The following is a 22,054-nucleotide window of genomic DNA, read 5'->3' on the forward strand; positions in this document are numbered from 1 at the left end:
GTTGATATATCTTTAGCTCGTTGCTTAGTGATCTTACGGTATGCTTAGACTAGCTTGCCTTTATGCTTGGATGCTCCGGTATGCGGAATTTGGTTTTGTGTGGCGTGTCCATTTTATGCATATATATGTATGTAGTATATTCTCACTCACTAAGCGTTAGCTTACCCTTTCGTTGTTGACTTTTTTTATATAGATTGCATGGATGCGGAGGCTCGGGTAAGCGGGGACTAGTGGACTTGCGTAGTTGCTTTAGAAGGCTTGCTTTTGGATTGATTAGGTTTGGGTAGCGTATCCCCAATTGCCATGCTCGGCCTTTATTTTGTGTTACAAATCATGTGGTTGAAAACTTGTATTTTCGTACGAAAGTCGTAAAACGGCCGATGTGGGCCCGGTCTTCGTAAAACTAATTTTATTAATGGAACGTGTTAGTTCTACATATATTAATGTATGGTTAAAAGCGTTTTGTCTAAATACGTCGGGAAGTGTTCAAACATTTTCGCATTTCATGACTTTTTGGACAGGCAACTTTGGCGCGCCGCGCGGCTATATGGCGCGCCGGGCCATATGCTGTTCCAGCAAAAATATTTTTTTTTATCCGCGTTATTGGTTGGTTAACGGGCTGGGTTGTTACAAAAACGAACACATATTTTATAGCATTATCCTTTAAGAAAGACAAGCTTTTGGTTGCAATTGTTCTATTTACAAGTGATATTCGTTTAAATATTAAAAGGTGAAGACAAAAGATAGATTCGACGATTTGAAGACGCAAATGACCAAAACGCAAAAAAGTACAAAGTACAATCCAAAAGGTTCAATTTATTGATGAGAAACGTCTCAAAATTACAAAAGTACGAGCTGCGAAACGCAAAGTACAAGATATTAAATCGTACGAAAGGACGTTCGAAAATCCGGAATCGGGACATGAACCAACTATCAACGCGCGACGCAACGGACCTAAAATTACGAGTCAACTATGTACAAGAATATAATATAATATATATATAATTATATAAAATTATATATATTATATTATATTATATATTATTAAATAAAACGTCGGCAAATAAGAAAACAAAAGTATGTGAGCTGTCCCAAGCGGCCATGCGATCGCATGGCCAGGCAGTGTTAAATCCATGCGGTCGCATGGAACACTGTAGCTGCCCAAGTCCTATAAATTGGAACGTTTTCTGCCGAGTTTGAGCATCCTTTTTCTACTTCATACTCTCATTATATATTTATATTTATATTTTAATTTTAATTTTAATTTTAAGTTAATAATAATAAGGTTATAGTGGCGAATGTTTTAAGTTTGTAAGTCAAAATTCTGTCCGTGTAACACTACGCGATTAATACTCATTGTAAGTTATGTTCAACCTTTTTAAATTAATGTCTCGTAGCTAAGTTATTATTATGCTTATTTAAATCGAAGTAATCATGATGTTGGGCTAAATATTAAAGACAGGGTAATTGGGCTTTGTACCATAATTGGGGTTTGGACAAAAGACCGACACTTGTGGAAATTGGACTATGGACTATTAATGGGCTTTATATTTGTTTAACTGAATGATAGTTCGTTAATTTAATATAGAGATTTACAATTGGACATACGTATAAATAACCACATACACTCGATCGGACACGATGAACGGGATATTTATAAGTACTAATAATCGTTCATTTAACCGGACACGGGAATGGATTAATAGTCAATGGACTCATTAAAACAGGGGTGGATTACATACAAGGACACTTGGTGTAATTGATAATAAAGTATTAAAACCTTGGATTGCACACAGTCGATAACCTGGTGTAATCATTAACAATGTATTAAAACCTTATTAAAGTTTAAGTCCCCAATTAGTTGGAATATTTGACTTCGGGTATAAGGATAATTTGACGAGGACACTCGTACTTTATATTTAATACTGATGGACTGTTATGGATAAAAACCGTATGGACATATTGAATAATTCAGGACAAAGGACAATTAACCCATGGTAATAAACTAAAATCAACACGTCGAACATCATGATTATGGAAGTTTAAATAAGCATAATTCCTTTATTTTATATCTTATCGCATTTTTAATTATCGTACTTTTAATTATCGCAATTTTATTTACCGTCATTTTATTTATCGCACTTTAATTTATCGCACTTTAATTATCTTCGTTTACTTTACGCTTTAAATTAAGTTATATTTATTTTTAATATTTTACATTAGGTTTTAATTGTGACTTAAGACATAAAATCGACAAACCGGTCATTAAACGGTAAAAACCTCCTTTTTATAATAATAATAATACTACTTATATATATATATATATATATATATATATATATATATATATATATATATATATATATATATATATATATATATATATATATATAGTTTAAAAATATAGCGTTAAACTTGGCTAGCTCCCTGCGGAACGAACCAGACTTACTAAAAACTACACTACTTTACGATTAGGTACACTGCCTATAGTGTTGTAGCAAGGTTTAGGTATATCCACTCTATAAATAAATAAATAAATAACTTGTGTAAAATTGTATCGTATTTAATAGTATTTGGTAATAAAAATATAACTATTTCGTATACACCTCGCATAACATCAAGTATTTTTGGCGCCGCTGCCGGGGACGCCATAGAACGCTATAATAAAAAAAATAAAAATTTTAAGCTATTTTTGTAAAAATATAATTATATATAAGTTACAAAAATATAAAAACATAAAAAAAAATATCTCTATATTTTTAAAATTAAAAAGTTTATATTTTTTTAAGAGTTATAAAAACTAATAAGTAATTTATTTTTTTTAGTTTTAGTTAAGTTATATTATATTTTCTATAATTTTAAAAATAGAAAAAAAAAATATATATAAAATCTAAACCTGCAAAATTTCAGCCTGCACCCATTCTTAACCTGCACCCCATGCGACCGCATGGCTCAGACATACAGAACTCATGCGATCGCATGAGCGTGTCTGACAGGAAACATTGTACGCCATAATTACAGATTAGGGTTTTATTATTAATTATTATTATTATTAAACCTAATTACGGTTTAATTTAATATAATTAGTTTTAGTTTATTTAATTTTGTATTTTAAGTTTTAATTAGTTTTATTAATATATAAAATTAATATTTTTATAAAATAATAATATAAAAATATTAATTTTGTAAAATTGTATTTTTATCAACTTAGTTTATTTTTGTATTTTGTATTTTTATTTATAATCGTTTAATTAGTAATTTGTATTTTTATCATTCGTAATTTATTTTAAACTTAGTTTTTGCCATAGTTATATTTTATATTTCTAGATTTTTAGGCTTTGCCGTAAAATCCCTTAAGTACTTTTTCTTTAGAATAAGATTTAGACGCTTTAGAATTTTACGACGTCACTTATCGCTTTAATATTTTAATAGATTTTAGAACTTTTTAAGTTATTGCCGTTTTGGATATAGAATTCCTTTTAAGCTATAATACCTTTAGAAGTAAGTTTTAATTTTTAGTTTTTAGCCTTTTAAGTTTCGACGCGCTAATTTCTTTTTATTTTTCGACTTTTATTTTTCGACGCTTATTTTTCGACCTTTTATTTTTTGACGTTTTACGACGCACTCTTTTTCTTTCTTATTTCTCGATGCTCTAGTTTTTAGGACATAGAATTTTCTTTATTTTTCTTAAATTTCGTCGAAAAATTATTTTAAGCGGTTAAATTGATAGACATCCAAAATTTTCTGGTTCGTAGTAATAGTTGAATTTGTTAATGGCGAGTTGTGGGCTTTCGATTTAAAGGGTCCTGGCTACCTGCTGCATCTATTGGCTATTCGAAATGTGGGCAAAATCAGAAAAGTCTATTAATTTGATAACTTATATAATTTTTATCTTTATAACTAATAGGATATTCAGTGAATGCACCGAGCAAAACGTTCACCACCTTTTTTATGTTCACCACCTGTAACTCGATCAAGACATCTAGCCAATATTGTCGCCGTTGATTTTTCTTTCGAATCGTCATCTAGTCAACCAAGTACTCCAATTCAAATTTCCGATAATCCATTTTTTGAACCCGACCTCACAATTGAGAATCTGGAGGATATTCAGGGACAATTCAGAGATCCTGAACCACTAATCATTCCTCCTGAATCACAAATCACTCATCCAGAGATTGTCGAGGAAGAAACCATTAAGTCAGAATCCTCTAGTGATTCAGATTCAACAAATTCAATCATGGAAAATCTGGAACCTCTAAGTATGAAAGACCGAATGAGGGCTAAAATACGAGTAGAATTCTTGAGAAAATTGAACGAAAATACGAGTATAGCTATCCTTTATATGTATTGATATGTAATAAAGTGTATTCAATATTTGTAAGGATGTATTTACACTCGTAATACATTATATGTAAATACATTTTAACATAAGTTAATTATGTCGTTTAAATAGTAATATATATATTGTTCAAAAACTCTTTAAATTAGTAGTATGAAAATATATATATATAATACTTTGTTAATATACTTAATGAGATATTTAATTATCATATTTTCAAGTTAAATCTATATATATATATATATATATATATATATATATATATATATATATATATACACACACACACATATATATATAATTAATACAAGTTATGACGTTTGTGAATCATCGGTCAAACTGAGTGGTCAAACGTTTACATAAATTCTGTTTCAATTAATCAAGTCTTAACAAGTTTGATTGCTTAACATGTTGGAAACATTTAATTGTGTAAATATTAATCTCATATATATTAACGGAAAAATCCGGGTCGTTTTACACATAATTGTTCGTGAATTATCAAGAGCAGTCGATGGGTAAATGAATACATGAACACAGTTCAAAGTTTTTGAGATTTCAACATTACAGACTGTGCTTATCGTGTCGAAAACATATAAAGATCAAGTTTAAATTTGGTCGAAAATTTCCAGTTGTCACAGTACCTACCCGTTAAAGAAATTTCGTCCCGAAATTTGATTGAGATGGTCATGGCTGACAATAAATATGTTTTCATGACTCTTATGAGTTGGAAATTAGAGTTTTATTGTCATTAAGTAATATGGATAAGACAATATGTTTATGTGAAGAGTACGAGTGAAGCTACCACAAAAGAGTGAAATGAGTAGGTGTAGATTCGTCATATCTCTTGACGTAGATAGGATTGATTTCCAAGTTCAAGAGATTTGGAGAAAATCTTCGTAATAAGATTTGATTCTTCGATAATCAAGGGAATTAGGATCCGCTTTAAATGCGATCATCTATTTTGATTGCTCTGTCGGATATTTTACTATAAATCCACCCCTTTCGTTTCCTTACAACTCACACCTTCTATTCTTTCTCTCTCATCTCATACTTTAAAGTATTCGTCAATATGCTCCATCCAGTGCTGATTCTTGACATACTCCTAACCTTCATATCTGTCATTCTTCTTTTTCATCTGCCACCGAAAGAATCTATTTACTTCTACTATACTCTTGGTTTTATAGTGTTTTTAGTCCTCCCGTGTCTTTATATTGCTATATGCATCGATATACACGGTTTGTAATTTTCGAGTTGTTGTTGGGCTTTATATCTTCCCTTATATTTCAAAGTCCCTGCTTCTGTCTTCTATAATCATTGTCATCCACAATTAATGTTCTCTCCTATTTGCTGCGATTTATACCCCCATTTCTATCTCGAAGATTCATTCTTTTGTTTTCACTTCCCGACTTTAAATCAACAAATAATGGTCCAGAATTCGTAGGTATGAATTTCGGAATGAACATAATTAATGTTCTAAGAAAGAAATTGTAATGACAAAATCTTGATTTGTCAAATTACCAGAATATCTGGAAAAGACTGAATCATCAAGAAAATATTTTCTTGATATTTTTAGAGGTTAAATAGAATACTAGAGTCGTGTAACATGGCACATGATGACGGTATGGTACGTGAATCGTCATGTCCCATTAGAAACTCAGCATGACTTACTGTAATATAATCACGTTGATCAAGTGTCATTATATTATACTAACTAATGCTTCAGTTCCCAACATTACTTCAAAAACATTCATACTTTACACTCAGAGGTTTCAGATGTTTAGAAACTAAAACAGTTTCCTTTATGATGTGCTACAGATAACGCGAGGGGATAAATGATTTCAGATAAGAATGGTTATGAAAATATCTTCAGAAATATGAAGGATATTTATAATGGAAGATACGATGATATCTTAGAATATTTAAGATAAGAGGATGATGAAGAATATTGTCCGCAAGAGTTTTAGAGTAAGGAGCAAGGTATTTTCTAAGGATTTCAGTAGACACTGAATCATTTGAATTCTTTGAAGGTAGATTTCGTCTTTGTGATTTGTGCACAGCCTCCTTCATAGTTTGCTCAATCCATTTCCAGTTCCAAACCTTCTCTTTTTCTGAGCTTTGCCAACATACTATTCTTTATCATCAAACTTTTGAATGTTAAGGTCGTTTATAGTTTTTGCTGCTTCATCAGCATTTTTCCAAAATTTGGAGAATTAGTTCGCAGTTTAGGGTGTTTTTCAGAAACTTCACATTCGAAGTCTGTAAGTCTTGGAGGTAAAATTGCTGCGAAATTCAAAATACTGATTGCTAATTCCCAGTAGTTGGTATGACAATTATTGTTACAAGTTGTAGATGAGTACTTGATAAAGTTTCAATGAATAAGTATCGTGGTTTTTCGGAGAGGCTTAAAGATCAATGAAGTTGTCGATAAGTTTACTGCTAATGTGGCGAGATATGAAAGGTTCCCCGGTAACAATGATGATGGGGTAATCGTTATAATAAGACTTATTCGATGAACAATTGAAGGTGATTTGCTGGAGCTGTGACAAAACTGCCTATTTTGAAAAGAGATTGAAAAGTTATTTTAGCTAATAAATGCCAGAGGGTCTGACACAGATACGTGTTAAACTATGAGTTTAGTTTCGAGGGTTTTTCAGGTACAAGACTGCTGGTAACATGTGGTTAGATCATCATCTCGAGTGTCTTCAGGAATTTCGAAGGGTTTGAATACAGATTGTAATTGTTAATATACATATGATGTTCTAGGATTTTGAATGATACAAATATTTTTCTGAGTTCCATGAATAGAAATGTTGTTCTAGTACAGTTTTGATGTCAAAGTATAGTTTTGAGAGATGTAGGAATCTAAGAGCGATGATTTTGATTATATCTCGAATTGAATTCTGATATTTCAAAATCAGAATATGTAATTAGATTTGAATGAGTATGGTTGTTTTGATTTCTATGAAAGAATGTGCATCGTTGTGAAGGTAGTGAGTATAGTTGATGATTGTTGAATCAGAATAGAAGAATGTGACATATTAATTGTGAATTTATATATCTCTCGGGTATTACCTACCCGTTAAAAAAAATTCACAAGTAATATTTTGTACAATAGAATTTTATTACAGTCTTTATGAAATATGTGTATATTTTCTTCAGATGTATTACAGATTTAATTAATTAATATCATATTAAGCTCATTTGATTTTCAGCTAAAACTAGAAATGAAAAATCTCTAAAACTTTAGAAATTTCTTAATCTTCGTAGATTATCACTTCAACGTAAATGAAATTATGAATCAATACTTCATTATTCATTTTTATTGATATTTACTCAGTGAATGATGTTGGTGTTCATGGGATTCTTGTGAACTTCGCAAGGTACGAATGATGTTGTCTAGAAAGTTTCGAGTATATCGAAGGTGAAAAATCAAATATGTAATTGAATAATATACTTAATTTATTATGAAACAGAATTCATTGAATTTGAAACAGAGATTGTAGTTAATGATTGTTAAGTTGCTAACGAAAGATGTACATTATAGCATATTAATCATATGAATATGAATTAACCGAGTAGTATCTACCCCTTTTTCAATTCATACATAATAGCTTAATACGAAAAGATATATTGTGTTTCCAAAATTTATATAATATATAAATTCTTTGGAAATAATGAGTTAATACTTCATAACTCATTATTTCAATATATCCATAGGTGATTGTGGTGTTTATATCGTTTGTGGTTATGTAACTGGTGGAGCTTGTAGTGTTACAGATGTTGCTGATATTCCTTGATATCTATGGTGTGTGTGACGTTGATGCTCGGGGTACCGTTTGTGATGTTGAGGTGTGGGATGCGGATGTTGTTGTTGGTGGTGGTGGTGATGGTACTGTTGGTGTTGCTGATGGTGGTACTGTTGCTGCCGGTGATGCTGCTGGTGCTTGTAACCTTTGCATCATATTCTCCAAAGTCAATATTCGAGCGCGAAGCTCGGTGACTTCTTCTATTACACCAGGATGATTGGTGGTTCGAACGACCGGGTGAATAAGATCTAGGATTTGAGTTAATATATAATCGTGACGAGACACTCTAGAAATGAGAGAGAAAATGGTGTCTCGGACAGGTTCGCTGGTAAGTGCTTCAGGTTCTTCGCCAAGAGGGCAATGTGGTGGATGGAAGGGATCACCTTCCTCTTGTCTCCAATGAACAAGTAGACTACGAACCCATCCCCAATTCATCCAGAATAGATGATGGCTAATTGGTTGATCCATTCCGGTCATACTGCTTTCGGAGCTCGAGTGAAACTCCATATCGGAATTCGAGGGACTTGAACTAGTGGAGAGTTCCATTTCGTACGATTGAATAAAGGATTTTTCGATATGAAATGATTTCATGCTATCAGATGGTATTCTAATTATATAGAATATCTATATATATATATATAGAGCAAAAGATTTCATAGATTACGGAGGAATTTACGGAATATGTTAGGCAAAGTTTACAGTAACAGATACGCTAAGATATGAATTAGCATATACGCTAAAATATGAACTTTGTCTATACACTATTTATGCAATCAATGCAGTAAGATGTGTCTAGACTAAGAATGATAAGCATATAATTTTCTAAGGGTGATAAGCAGATGATTTTCGACTAAAAATGATAAGTAAAACTTTTGACATGCAGTTAAGGTCGAAGTCCAGACTCACTAATGCATCTTAATAACTATCCGTCAGACACACTAATGCAATACATGGTTCGCTAAGACCATCGCTCTGATACCAACTGAAACGACCCGTCCATATTACTATAAACGCAGTACGTTACTCATTGGTCCTATAGCGAGGTATTTGACCTCTATATGATATGTTTTAGAAAATATTGCATTCGTTTCATAAAAAGCACACCATTATTATACATAATGCATGTTTTAAACAATTGGGCGATTATTTAGGGAATAATCCCCATAATACATCGGTTTTCAAATACTACACACTTGACATAACAGTCAAATATAATACATGACAAAGGTTTTATTGAATGCAACACTTTATTTAATTAAAAGCATGAGACTCCATGCACAGCTTGCTCAGATTATGCAACAGCGGAAGACTTTCTTAAGGACCTGAGAATAACATGCTTAAACAGTCAACACAAAGGTTGGTGAGATATATAGGTTTAACATCGATATAAATATAGACCACAAGATTTCATAGTTTAAAATATATGTACACTCGCAAGTGTATAAAAGTATTCTATAAGTTGTTGAGCGCTTCGGTAACCATACTTAACCATTAATGTAGCATATTCCCTTTATTATGAAATCTCCCTACACTGTACCAAGTGTAGTAAAAACGAAGTACTATGAAACCGTTTACGATACTAGAGCGACTTGCCCGGTTGGAGTTGTCAAACCCGATAGATCTATCAATAGGATTCACGCTTACATGTTCTTACAACATGTAAATATTAGTTACCAAGCTATTAGGGAAGATATGCAAGGTGGTACAACTCAACGTAGAATATATTTTAAGTACTTGTGTCTATGGCGTAAAACATAAAATGCATGTATTCTCATTTCAAAATATTTGTAGAGTTTAAAAATGGGACTATATACTCACGGTAGTAAAAGTATATTAATAATAAGTTTTCAGCTTATTAAAAATGTGGTCGTCGTCCTTGGATTCACGAACCTATAACAATAATAATGATTCAGAAAATAATACGACATGTGAATAAAATAAAACAAGTTCATAGAATTAATTTTTAACATTTTTATGTTAGTAGTCCTTTGTTAGTAGTCCAAAATAGTTCGAAATGTCCAACAGTCCAATAATCGGTATATATATAATCTTAGAATTACCCCAACGACGTACTGTATACGTATTGTCTTTGCATCAACCTAGAGACGTATTGTATACGTATTGTCTTAGAATTTATCAAAACGTATTGTATACTTATTGTCTTAGGATTTATCAAAACGTATTGTATACTTATTGTCATGGAATGTACCAAGATTATTATATATATATATATATATACAATCTCGAAATTAACTAAGATTATAATATTTTGTTATGCTAATGATAACATATACAAATATATATAGGATATAGGAAAAGTTAGCAAGGATATGGTTAATATAGTTTTTACAATATAAATTTCGTCCATACAACGTTAATTTTAGCATATTTTGTTTTGCTCTCCAAATATTCATTACAAATCCGTTTAAAGTGAATCAAATGGATTCCTTAAGAAGTTAATTTTTCAAAAATAATTCGAAAAATTCAGCACATGTATTAATATTCAGAGTTTTACCCTCTTTTTGTGCCGGTGGACAGATTTGGAAGAATCCCGGCACCCACCCAATATATGATTTTTGATAAAATACTTCCACTTTGTTTAAAATCATGAAAAAATACTGGAAGTCTTATTTACATATATTAACATATTTCTAAAGTCTTAGCCTCGAACTCAAAGTCTAAGATACGTTTTTAATTCCCAACTCAAAACAGCCCGCTTTTTACCGAATGGAGATTAAACGATATATGTTAAGTTTCATGGTGTTCTTCATATGTACAAGTTATAAGTTCTTATATTAACTTAATATAACATCATGATACATATAAATAAGTGTCAGAGTTTAGTTAGAAAGATTAGATTAGTTCTTCAAACAAGTTTAGAATCAACTAAACTATGTTCTAGTTTATAAACTCTTATATAGATAGCTATAAACATATGAATTGAACAAGAGTTGAAGTAGAGTTTTTACCTCAAGTTTAGAATGTAAGGTTGCTGGAAATAAGTAGTAGAATAAAACTTGAGAGAGTTCTTACAAGTGTGTGTGAAAATTAGAAGTAAAATTTGGAAAATGAATGTGTAAAAATGAGTTAGAAATGGTGCTTATTTATAGGCTTGAAAATTTGTTTTTTAGTGAAAATATCTAGTATAAGTTAAAATGTATTAAGTCATGGATGACATATTAAATTGATTAGGTCATGGATGACATATTACACAAATAATTGCAGATTTCTATTGGTATATACCAATAGTAAATACTTCTAGAAGCTGTGTATAATACGGGTAAAGAAATACCGTATGAATGCGAGTAGAATTCTTGAGAAAATTGAACAAAAATACGAGTATAGCTATCCTTTATATGTATTGGTATGTTATAAAGTGCATTCAATACTTGTAAGGATGTATTTACACTCGTAATACATTATATGTAAATACATTTTAACATAAGTTAATTACGTCGTTTAAATAGTAACATATATATTGTTCAAAAACTCTTTAAATTAGTAGTATGAAAATATATATATATATATAATACTTTGTTAATATACTTAATGAGATATTTAATTATCATATTTTCAAGTTAGATCTATATATATATATATATATATATATATATATATATATAATTAATACAAGTTATGACGTTCGTGAATCATCGGTCAAACTGGGTGGTCAAACGTTTACATAAATTCCGTTTCAATTAATCAAGTCTTAACAAGTTTGATTGCTTAACATGTTGGAAACATTTAATTGTGTAAATATTAATCTCATATATATTAACGAAAAAATCCGGGTCGTTTTACACATAATTCTTCGTGAATCATCAAGAGCTGTCGATGGGTAAATGAATACATGAACATAGTTCAAAGTTTTTGAGATTTCAACATTACAGACTTTGCTTATCATGTCGAAAATATATAAAGATCAAGTTTAAATTTGGTCGGAAATTTTCGGGTTGTCACACTGGGTATTCATCTAGAGAACATGCAGCTTTTACGTTTTCACGAACAATAACCCCTTCATTCTATAGTCGAAACCAATCTAACCAGAAAAAACCACACCGACTGAACATGCAGCTACATTACAACTCCTCCTATTCTACCAGCAGTCATCTTACATATCTTGATTTTCCATCCGAATTTGTCTGGTATCAAGCAAACAGAACCTGGAAACGAAGAGCAAATAAAAATAAACCTTCTATTGGGAGACTATCGTATATACACCCTGCATTTGGAGAAGCTTTTTTCCTTAGGACGCGTCTCTGCCAAAAAAAAGGTTCCATTAATGTTTTTTGTTCAACTTGATAGTATATGTACATATATGTATATATATATGTTACCTGCTCTAATGTTTGATTATATTTCATCATAAAGGTTGTAAGAGTTTTGAAGATATTAGAACCGTCAACGAAGTGGTGCATCATACATACCGATCTGCGTGTGAAGCTGTTGGCCTTCTTGGCGATGATAAAGAGTGGGCCACTGCACTCGAAGAAGCGTTGGTATCGGTGAGTTCTTCTGAACTTCATTCACTTTTTGCCCAGATTTTGGGTTACTGTGATGTAACAAATCCGCTGGAACTTTGGGAAAAGCATTGGAAATTAATGGCTGATGATATACACCTGTGTGTTGCTGCCTCTCTAAACATGCCAAAATTTCACAACAATGATGAAGAACTCCATAATTATGTGATGTACGAAGTTGAAGTCCTTTTGAACCAGTCTGCAAAATCAATATCAGAATATGGGTTACAAGATCTACCACCAGACCTGTTGTTGGATCTTGCTAACCGGTTGATTATGGAAGAGAAGAATTACGACCGTGAATCCCTTAATAATCAACTGGTGGAACTGGAACGTAGCCTGAATGGCAAGCAGAAACAGGTGTATGAATTGGTAATAATTGCGTCGCATAATCAACAAAGCGAGTTGGTTTTCGTATACGGCCACGGTAGAACAGGAAAGACATTCCTATGGAAAGCCATTATCACCGCATTACGGGAAAGGGGAAGATTGTACTTGCTGTAGCATCATCTGGTGTAGCGTCCCTGTTCTTACCTTCCGGAAGAACTGCTCACTCGCCATTTAAACTTCCTTTAGTCGTGAGTGATGAATCAATGTGCAACATAAAAAAGAACACTCCAATGGCAAAGTTAATTCAAAGTACCAACCTCATCGTTTGGGATGAGGCACAATGAATGACAAGCGATGTTTTGAAGCGCTGGACCGTAGCCTTAGAGATATTTAAGACACCAACAATGCGCCTTTCGGAGGTAAGTCTTTGATTCTGGGTGGCGACTTCAAACAGACATTGCCTGTAAAAATAAAGGGTTCAAAATCACAAATATTGGATGCCTGCATTACAACCTCTTATTTGTGGTCGGAGTTCAAGGTGTTTATACTTACAGAAAATATGCGCCTTCGGCAGCCAAATTTGACGCCGTCGCAGAAAGTCAAGGTTTTTGATTTTTCCACGTGGCTACTCAACATCGGGAACGGTGAGTCAGGGGCACCTTATATCGAAGATCCAGATAATGCCCGGTGGATGCACATTCTTGATGAGTATTGTATTCCAGATGACGAGGACGAGCTAACAAACCTCATAGCTTTTATATATCCTCGCGCATCGGTGCAGAATCCAACAGCAAGCGAGCTTCAGCAAAAAGCCATTGTGTGCCCTAAAAATGATATGGCCGATTCTATAAATAAGATAGTTATCGATATGGTTGATGGGCCCGTCACGACCTATAGCAGCTCAGACACCGCGACTCCTTACAGGAATGATGGTGGTGAGTCAGAGATGCTCTATCCTGTTGAATACCTTAACACATTGAATTACGCCGGTCTACCCCCCACCTGCTAGATCTAAAGCCGAGAATCCCAGCCATTTTATTGAGGAACCTTAATGTGGCAGGCGGGCTTTGTAACGACACTAGAATGATAATCACTCAATTACTAAGTACATCCATTGAAGCTGAAATCATCATTGGCACAAGGGTTAGTCAGAAAGTCTTTTTCCCAAGAATGAGTCTCATTCACAAGGAACCAGCGTTGCCTTACATTCAGAAGAGGCGTCAATTTCCAATTAAAATCTCTTACACAATTAATATAAATAAGAGTCAAGGTCAATCTCTAAACAAGATAGGGGTTTATCTTCTGAAACATGTCTTTGGACACTGTCAATTAAATGTTACGCTATCTAGGGCTAAATCACCAAACGGTCTGAAATTGCTCAACAAGGAGCACGAACAACACGGTCCTAATACAACCAAAAATATTATCTACAAGGACTTCCTATCAATAATTACCGACTTCGAGACAGCTGGAGCTGTCCATAAATATCGACTGAAATAACCCACAGCCACAATCGTGTTATGTATATTGCTAGTGTGTATTGTAAATATAATATTCTTATTCCCCCTTTTAGTTTAGCAGAATGGCAGAACTTACTCCACTTGTGCAATAGTTATGAATATATCTTCAGAAATATCGAGGATATTCATAATGAAAGATACGATGATATCTTAGAATTTTTATTATCGATGGATGATGAAGAAGATTTCTCCTTAAAGTTTTAGAGTCAGGAGCAAGGTATTCGTTAATGACTTCAATAGATATGGAATCATTTGGATTCTTTGAAGGCATATTTAGTCTGTGATTTGTCCACAGCCTCCTCCATGATTTGCTCAATCCGTTTTCCAGTTCCAACATTTTTGAGCTTTGCCAACATACTATTCTTTATCATCAAACTTTCGACGGTTAAGGTCATTTACGGTTGTCTACGGTTTCTGCTGCTTCATTCAGCTTTTTCAACATTCCGAGTATTAATTCGCAGACTAGGTGCTTTTCAGAATTTCAGAATGGAAGATCATAATTCTAAGAGATAAATGTTATATGTATCCATATCACTGTTGATGTAGAAACGTTACGAGATTCAAAATACTGATTGCTGATTTCTGGTAATTGGTATGGAAATTCTTGTTACAAGATGTAGATGAGTATACGAATAGGTTTTAGCGAACAAATATAATAGTTCTTCGGAGAGACTTAAACCAATGAGTAATGAAGTTACTGGTAAATTTACTACTAATATGGTGGGTTTTAAACAGTTCTCCGGTAACGATGATGAAGGGGTAATCTTTATAATAAGGTTTATTCGAATGAAACATTGAAGTTGATTTGTTGGAGCTGTGACAAAATTAGCTAATTTGAAAAAGAAATGCAATGTTATTTTCGGTAATAACAATGCCAAAGGAGCTAGCACAGATACGTGTTGAACGTTTACTCGGGTTCCGAGTGTTTTCAGGTGCATAACTATATGCATCAATCTTTTCTTCCGCAGATGAAGTGCGGTTGGTTCATTCTCCCAATTGAGGTGTTTTCAAGAATCATGAAAGGTTTTAACGCAGATTGTAATCGTCAAGATACAAATGAGGTTTAAGATGAAATCAAGTGGCAAACTTGAAGAATTGTTTAGTTTCATATGTTATAATCAATATTTTAATTCATTTTAATTGACCAATGTTGGTAGTCCACAGTTAGTAGTCCACAGTTAGCAATTCAATAATTCATATATAGTTTAATATATAATATTCGAATTAATATGTATCGTGACCCATTGTATACATGTCTCAGACTCGATCACAACTCAAAGTATATATATTATTTAGAATCAACCTCAACCCTGAATAGCGAACTCGAGCATTACAACATATAGAGTGTCTATGGTTTTTCCAAATAATATATATAGATGACGTCAATATGATATGTCAAAACATTGTATATGTGTCCCGATTTATACGACGATATTTAAAGTGCCTAAAATAAATAACAGAAATTAAATGACGATAAATAAAATTGCGAGAATAAAAATTGCGATAAATAAATTGCGATGTAATACGGAATTAACAGTTAGCTAGGAACAGTTAGCTATGATTTTGTTAGCGTGGATCCTTAACAAAATTCCTCATAGTTAATTTGTCTGTTTCTAACAAATTTTATTTTGTTAAATGTTTTCTTCATTATGCCACTTGTTGGATTCTGATAGGTCAAAATCTAAATATGAAATTTAATGAAAATGGTTATTCTGCGGTGAACGGATACGTATATCGGTGGTTGTAAGTAGGATAGTAAATGACTGTTGAATCAGCTTCGAAGAATATACAGTGTAACTTATTAATGTGAAATCTAAATTTTCCTCGGGTATTACCTACCCGTTAAAATATTTTCACCATTAACAGTTTGTACAAAAGAATTTTTAATTACAATCTTTATGAAAACATATATACATATATATTTTCTTCAGATGTAATCATGGATTTAATGAGTTAATATGATATTAAACTAATTTGGTTTACGGTTAGAACTATAGTACATAATCTCTAAGACATTAGAGATTACATAACCATCATGTCGAACGAAGATAAATGATGTAGAACGTCATGTAGATCAATGATTATACTCGAGGTACAGAATGAGATGTTGAGGCGTGTGATGTTAAAATTTGGATTGTTTTTGGTACTGGTATTGATGTTGGTGGTACTGTTGATGCCGGTGATATTGCTGAAGCTGGTACGTTTTGCACCATATTTTCCAAATTGATTACTCGAGCGCGAAGTTCGTTGACTTCTTCTATTACTCCGGGATGATTGTCGGTTCAGACAAGCGGATAAATAAGATCTAGAATTTGATATAGTATATAATCGTGACGAGATACTCTGGAAATGAGAGAGAAAATGGTGTTTCGGTCAGGTTCGCCGGTAAGTGCTTCAGGTTCTTCACCAAAAAGTGAATTCGGTTGGTGGAAGGGATCGCCTTCTTCGCGTCTCCATTGATTAAGTTGACTACGAAACCATCAGATGAATTGGGGATGGCTGATTGGTTGATTCATTCTGGTGACGCTGCTTCTGGAGCTTAGGTGAACATCCATGTCAGAATAGCTGTCGGGTTCTGAAGAACTTGAACTAGTGACGAGTTCCATTTCGTACGATTGAGTAAAGGATTTTTCGATAGGAAATGATTCCCGGCTATTGGACGATATTCTAATTACATAGAATATCTATATATATAGAGCAAAAGATTTCGTAGATTACAGAGGAATTTACGACATATGTCAGGCAAGTCTATAGTAACAGATGTGCTAAGATATGAATTTTGTCTATACACTATTCATGCAGTCAATGCAGTAAAACATGTCTAGACTAAGAATGATAAGCAGGTAATTTCCTAATGATGATAAGCAGATGATTTCTGACTAGAAATGATAAGCAAAACTTTTGACATGCAGACACGGTCGAAGTCCAGACTCATTAATGCATCCTAACAGCTACTAGTTAGACACACTAATGCAAGACCTAGTTCGCTAAGACCAGCGCTCTGATACCAACTAAAATGCCCCATTCATATCGATTATAAACAATTCATAATAGTTGATTTCATCGCGAGGTACTTGACCTCTATATGATAAGTTTTACAAATATTGCATTCAGTTTTGAAAGACAAACTTTCACTTCATCGAAAATTGACGGCATGCACACCATTTCATAATATATCTAATCTATAATTGACTTAATAATAATCTTGATGAACGCAATGACTCGAATGCAACGTCTTTTGAAATATGCCATGAATGACTCCAAGTAATATCTTTAAAATGAGTAAATGCACAGCGGAAGATTTCCTTAATACCTAAGAATAAACATGCTTTAAAGTGTCAACCAAAAGGTTGGTGAGTTCATTAGTTTATCATAAATAATCATTTCCAATAGTATAATAGACCACAAGATACTCATATTTAGAAAACAATCTGTGCAGGTCTACTCCTGCTATAAAATCATTCATATGAAGAACACCAGAACCTTTCAAACAACTCACCAACGGTAGCTAATGCGTAGTGCAATGACAAAACCATCTCACCGTGGTAGTTAATACAATATAATTTTACAACGGTAGCTAGTGCGTAGTGCAATGCAAAATCATCTCACCGTGGGTAGTTAAAACGGTAGCTAGTACGTAGTGCAATGCAAAATCATCTCATCCGTTACTAACTACAAAATCAAACACAATATAATACAACGGTAGCTAACGCGTAGTGCAATGGGAAATCATCTCACCGAGGGTAGCTAAAAGGGTAGCTAGTGCGTAGTGCAATGAAAAATTATCTCACCGTTACTAACTACAAAATCGAACCATATCGGTAGCTAACGCGTAGTGCAATGACGAAATCATCTCACCGATGGTCGATAATACAATCTTTATATAATCGCACCTCTGAATCCAAATAATTCTATCATAGAATGTAGTTTTGAAAATTTGTGTCTATTTCATCAAACGTTTATAGAAGCAGTTCATGTATTCTGAGTTCAAAAATATGTATCTCAAAATCATTTAGTAAAACAGTTATAAAACAGCGCATGTATTCTCAGTCCCAAAAATGTAAAGAGTAAAAGGGAATCAAATGAACTCACACTACAATATTTTGTAGTAAAAATATTCATACGACGATATTGAACAATGCAGGGTTGGCCTCGGATTCACGAACCTGAGCCCCTTAGATTGTAGGTGAGAATGTTAACCAACTGTGCTGCTTCGAATTTTTCTAATAAAAAGGGGAACTGATTGGCTAAAACAGATCGGATAGCAACACGCAGGAGTAGGAAGAAGAGAAAAAAAATAACGATTCAAGGGTTCATCGATTCCTCAATCAAACAATCGACCAAGCAAAAATCACCAATGTTTAGTAGTTCATTGATTCTTCATCATTATTGTTCGAGCATCAGTCAATACGAATAGCAGGTAAACATTATCAATCTTCATCGTATCATAATCATTATCGTATCATCCTCTTGTCATCATTATCATCAATTCATTATTATAGTCGATAATTGCAATTTCTTGTTTAGGTGGGTTTACGAAGAGAGAAACAAGAGGCAACGATGGTGATAGTTTGTATTCCATCAGAAACAGAAATTGGTTTTTCATTTGAAGATTATTTTGATTGACGAAACATAGCTATAAGAAACAGATCCTGCTGTATTCGACCAGGGAAAGAAAATAAATAAATAAATAAAGTGGGTTGCAGGTGGGTTTTGTTGTGGTTTTTGAATGAAACATAAAAGGGATGAGGGACCAACAGCGGTAGCAGTAACTGCAGTGGCAGCCTGCTGTTCGACAAAATTGAAAACAGGAAAGTTTGTAGTCAACTTATTTTAACAGAAAGCAGTAATCACTGCAGCAGTTGTAGCAGTTTAAAGTTTTGAAGATTGTCGATAGTGATGGTGTGTGGTTGGTTCCTGTTTTATGGTTGTACAAAAATTAGAAACGTATAAAAGTAGCACGAACATCAATTTGTAGTTTGGTTAAGGTGATGAAGGTGGTGTTTGTTGATGGTTATGATTGATTGAGATAGGAAAAAGAAAAGTCTGGTTGCAGTAGACGGTATCGAGTTTGTAGGTTGAGGTTCTCCGTTGTTTTAAGTTGTTATTTGAGTGGGTTTGTGGTGCTTAATGGTGACTCGTTGCAGGTGGATGTGGTGGTACAGTGGTTTCAGCTGTAAACTGATAAGAGAGAGTAAGAGAGATGTGGTGGCTCATTGTTTAATTCAAATGAAAATAGAATTAGAAAAGCACAAGACAACGAGCAGAAGTAATCGGTTCAATTGGTGATGGTCTTCAATGGTTACGATGATATGATTATAATCTCGGTCACATACGAATTGAATTGCAGTAGAAGTAGAAATGGTAAGGTTTTGATCCAAACAAGAGAAAGAAAAATAAATAAAGCTGAGAATATGTCAGTGTTAATCGATGAGAAGAAAAATGAGAAGAAACATTCTATTGTGGTCTTGTTATAGGAAAACAATGTTTAATATACAAGTGTATGCCATCACTTTTATAACAAAAAGAAATAATGCAAGAAATTTGATTCCACGTGAATGAACAATTCAGCTGCCTCTAATAATTATTTTATTCTCATGTAAATCTAAAAAAATATTATGTAGACTAAATTCACAAATTATGTACGTGAAAAGAAATATAATTAGAGTCCCACATCATAAGAATTGATAGATTCCAAAACAAGAATAATCAACGAACTTAGTGATTATGAATTCCACTAAATGCTAATGTTAAAAGTCTAAGGCCAAAGTGATAAATACTAATTGATAATAGAGTTTAGCTGTAAAAATCTACTCCACTACTTCTTAAAATAAATGGTTAATATAAACTCTAAACTTTACAGCATACTTGAATGAGATATATTTGACACCCGAATTTGATTTCAAAACAAGTATTTCACAATTTCTATCAATAAATAATAAATATAAATAAATACTTTTCCATAATCATAAATTCTTTTTTTAGTAATATATATATATATATATATATATATATATATATATATATATATATATATATATATATATATATATATATATATATATATATATATATATATAACACATATCTATTTACAACCAATTGTTCGTGAATCGTCGGAAGCGGTCGAAGGGTAATTGCATATATGAAACAGTTCAAAATTTTTGAAACTCAACATTACAGACTTTGCTTATCGTATCGAATTCATATAAAGATTAACTTTAAATTTGGTCGGAAATTTCCGGGTCGTCACAAAATTCAATCGCTTGACACAGGTAGCACTCTTAAATTACAAACTAAATTCATATTTTCTATTGGAACATCTTTTTCTTTCATTTATATTCAATCGTCTTTGATGTTATTAATGTTATTAATAATAATAATGATGTTCATATTATGTATGCTTATTATGTCCAACATTGCAATACCAAGGCTTTGCAACCAGCACGCCACCTCAGCCAATTGAGAAGTTAGAAGTTCAGAAGGGGCCAAAGGAAACCACAACCCAAAGGTCAGTGAGACGATCTCTTTTCAACTTAGATACCGATGAAGAAGCAACAAGCGCAAAGAAGATGCGTGAGGAACAGCAAGCATAGTATCCTACTCCCGTTGGATTTTTTTGAGGTTTAACAATCAGAAGATAGTACCCAGAAAAGTTTGTATAGTTTTGAAATTCTACCACTTTTATGTCCTAATTATATATGTAAGCGTTCTGCGCCGGTAGGTTTGTGATTGTCAAGGACTTTAGCATGTAAATTATGGTAATCTGTTAACTTCGCGGTAATTGCAAGAATGATTTAGTATGTATATTATGGTAACTTTGTGATCTTCTAATTCTGCAATTTTCACGAACAACATGCAGAATAGCTAATGAATGTGTCAGTTTAAGTAATCTGATTGTGTATTCACTTGGCATGCTTCTATTTTGATGTTTTTTTTAATATCGTTAGCATCTTTACATTTCTAGCTTTCTAATCATCAAATACTTTGCAATATAACTTAAGTCTATGATATATCCATCAACGAAATCCATGATGTTAGAAAAGCAATTACAAGACTGTCACTCACAAAACACTTCCTAATTCCACATATTTGAGGTGTTAGAGTACAGACGGCTAGCATACTCAAAACATCACATAATTGTGCATGACATACAATATTTATGTTCTCATTGTTGCTTTGTCCAAGCCGGTTGTGGCCCATTTAGCCTATTTTATTTCCTAACTTTTCATACGGTCCCATTAAAAAATTCGATTTAAAAAGTATGGAATATATTTTATATTTTTTACACACCTCAAATATCTCCTTTCACCTTTCACCTGCTCAAGTACAAAGGTAGATTTGCTGAAATCTTTTCAACTGCCAACATCACCTTCCTTCCCAAAGCTTCTCATGTGCACACAGCTACTTCAAGGGCGAACTCAGGTTAGTACCTTTTGTCAAACAACATTTAGATTCTTTGCAGTAAACGTTCCACTTTACATTCATACCAGCTTTTATCGATATGAAACCCTAATCAGTTTTACTCAGGTTTTATAG

At 32.9% G+C, this 22,054-nt stretch overlaps 2 protein-coding genes across 2 annotated transcripts in view; both read left to right on the forward strand.

Moving 5' to 3' along the window:
• The window catches only part of LOC139899843 (uncharacterized), a 33,518-nt gene extending 20,349 nt beyond the window's left edge, over window positions 1-13,169 (forward strand). Inside the window, exon 4 of the mRNA XM_071882672.1 lies at window positions 12,517-13,169. Within this exon, the coding sequence (XP_071738773.1) occupies window positions 12,517-13,169 (653 nt within the window). The remainder of the gene's footprint in view (window positions 1-12,516) is intronic.
• Window positions 13,170-13,554: 385 nt separating this feature from the next.
• On the forward strand, window positions 13,555-21,111 carry LOC139899844 (uncharacterized). Its single transcript, XM_071882673.1, has 2 exons — window positions 13,555-13,984; window positions 20,948-21,111. Exons 1-2 carry the CDS (start codon window positions 13,555-13,557, stop codon window positions 21,109-21,111), a joined length of 594 nt encoding a protein of 197 aa, XP_071738774.1.
• Window positions 21,112-22,054: the final 943 nt, after the last annotated feature.

This window comes from Rutidosis leptorrhynchoides, chromosome 3 (genome assembly GCF_046630445.1).
Source record: "Rutidosis leptorrhynchoides isolate AG116_Rl617_1_P2 chromosome 3, CSIRO_AGI_Rlap_v1, whole genome shotgun sequence".
In the NCBI taxonomy this organism is placed as follows: Eukaryota; Viridiplantae; Streptophyta; class Magnoliopsida; order Asterales; family Asteraceae; genus Rutidosis; species Rutidosis leptorrhynchoides.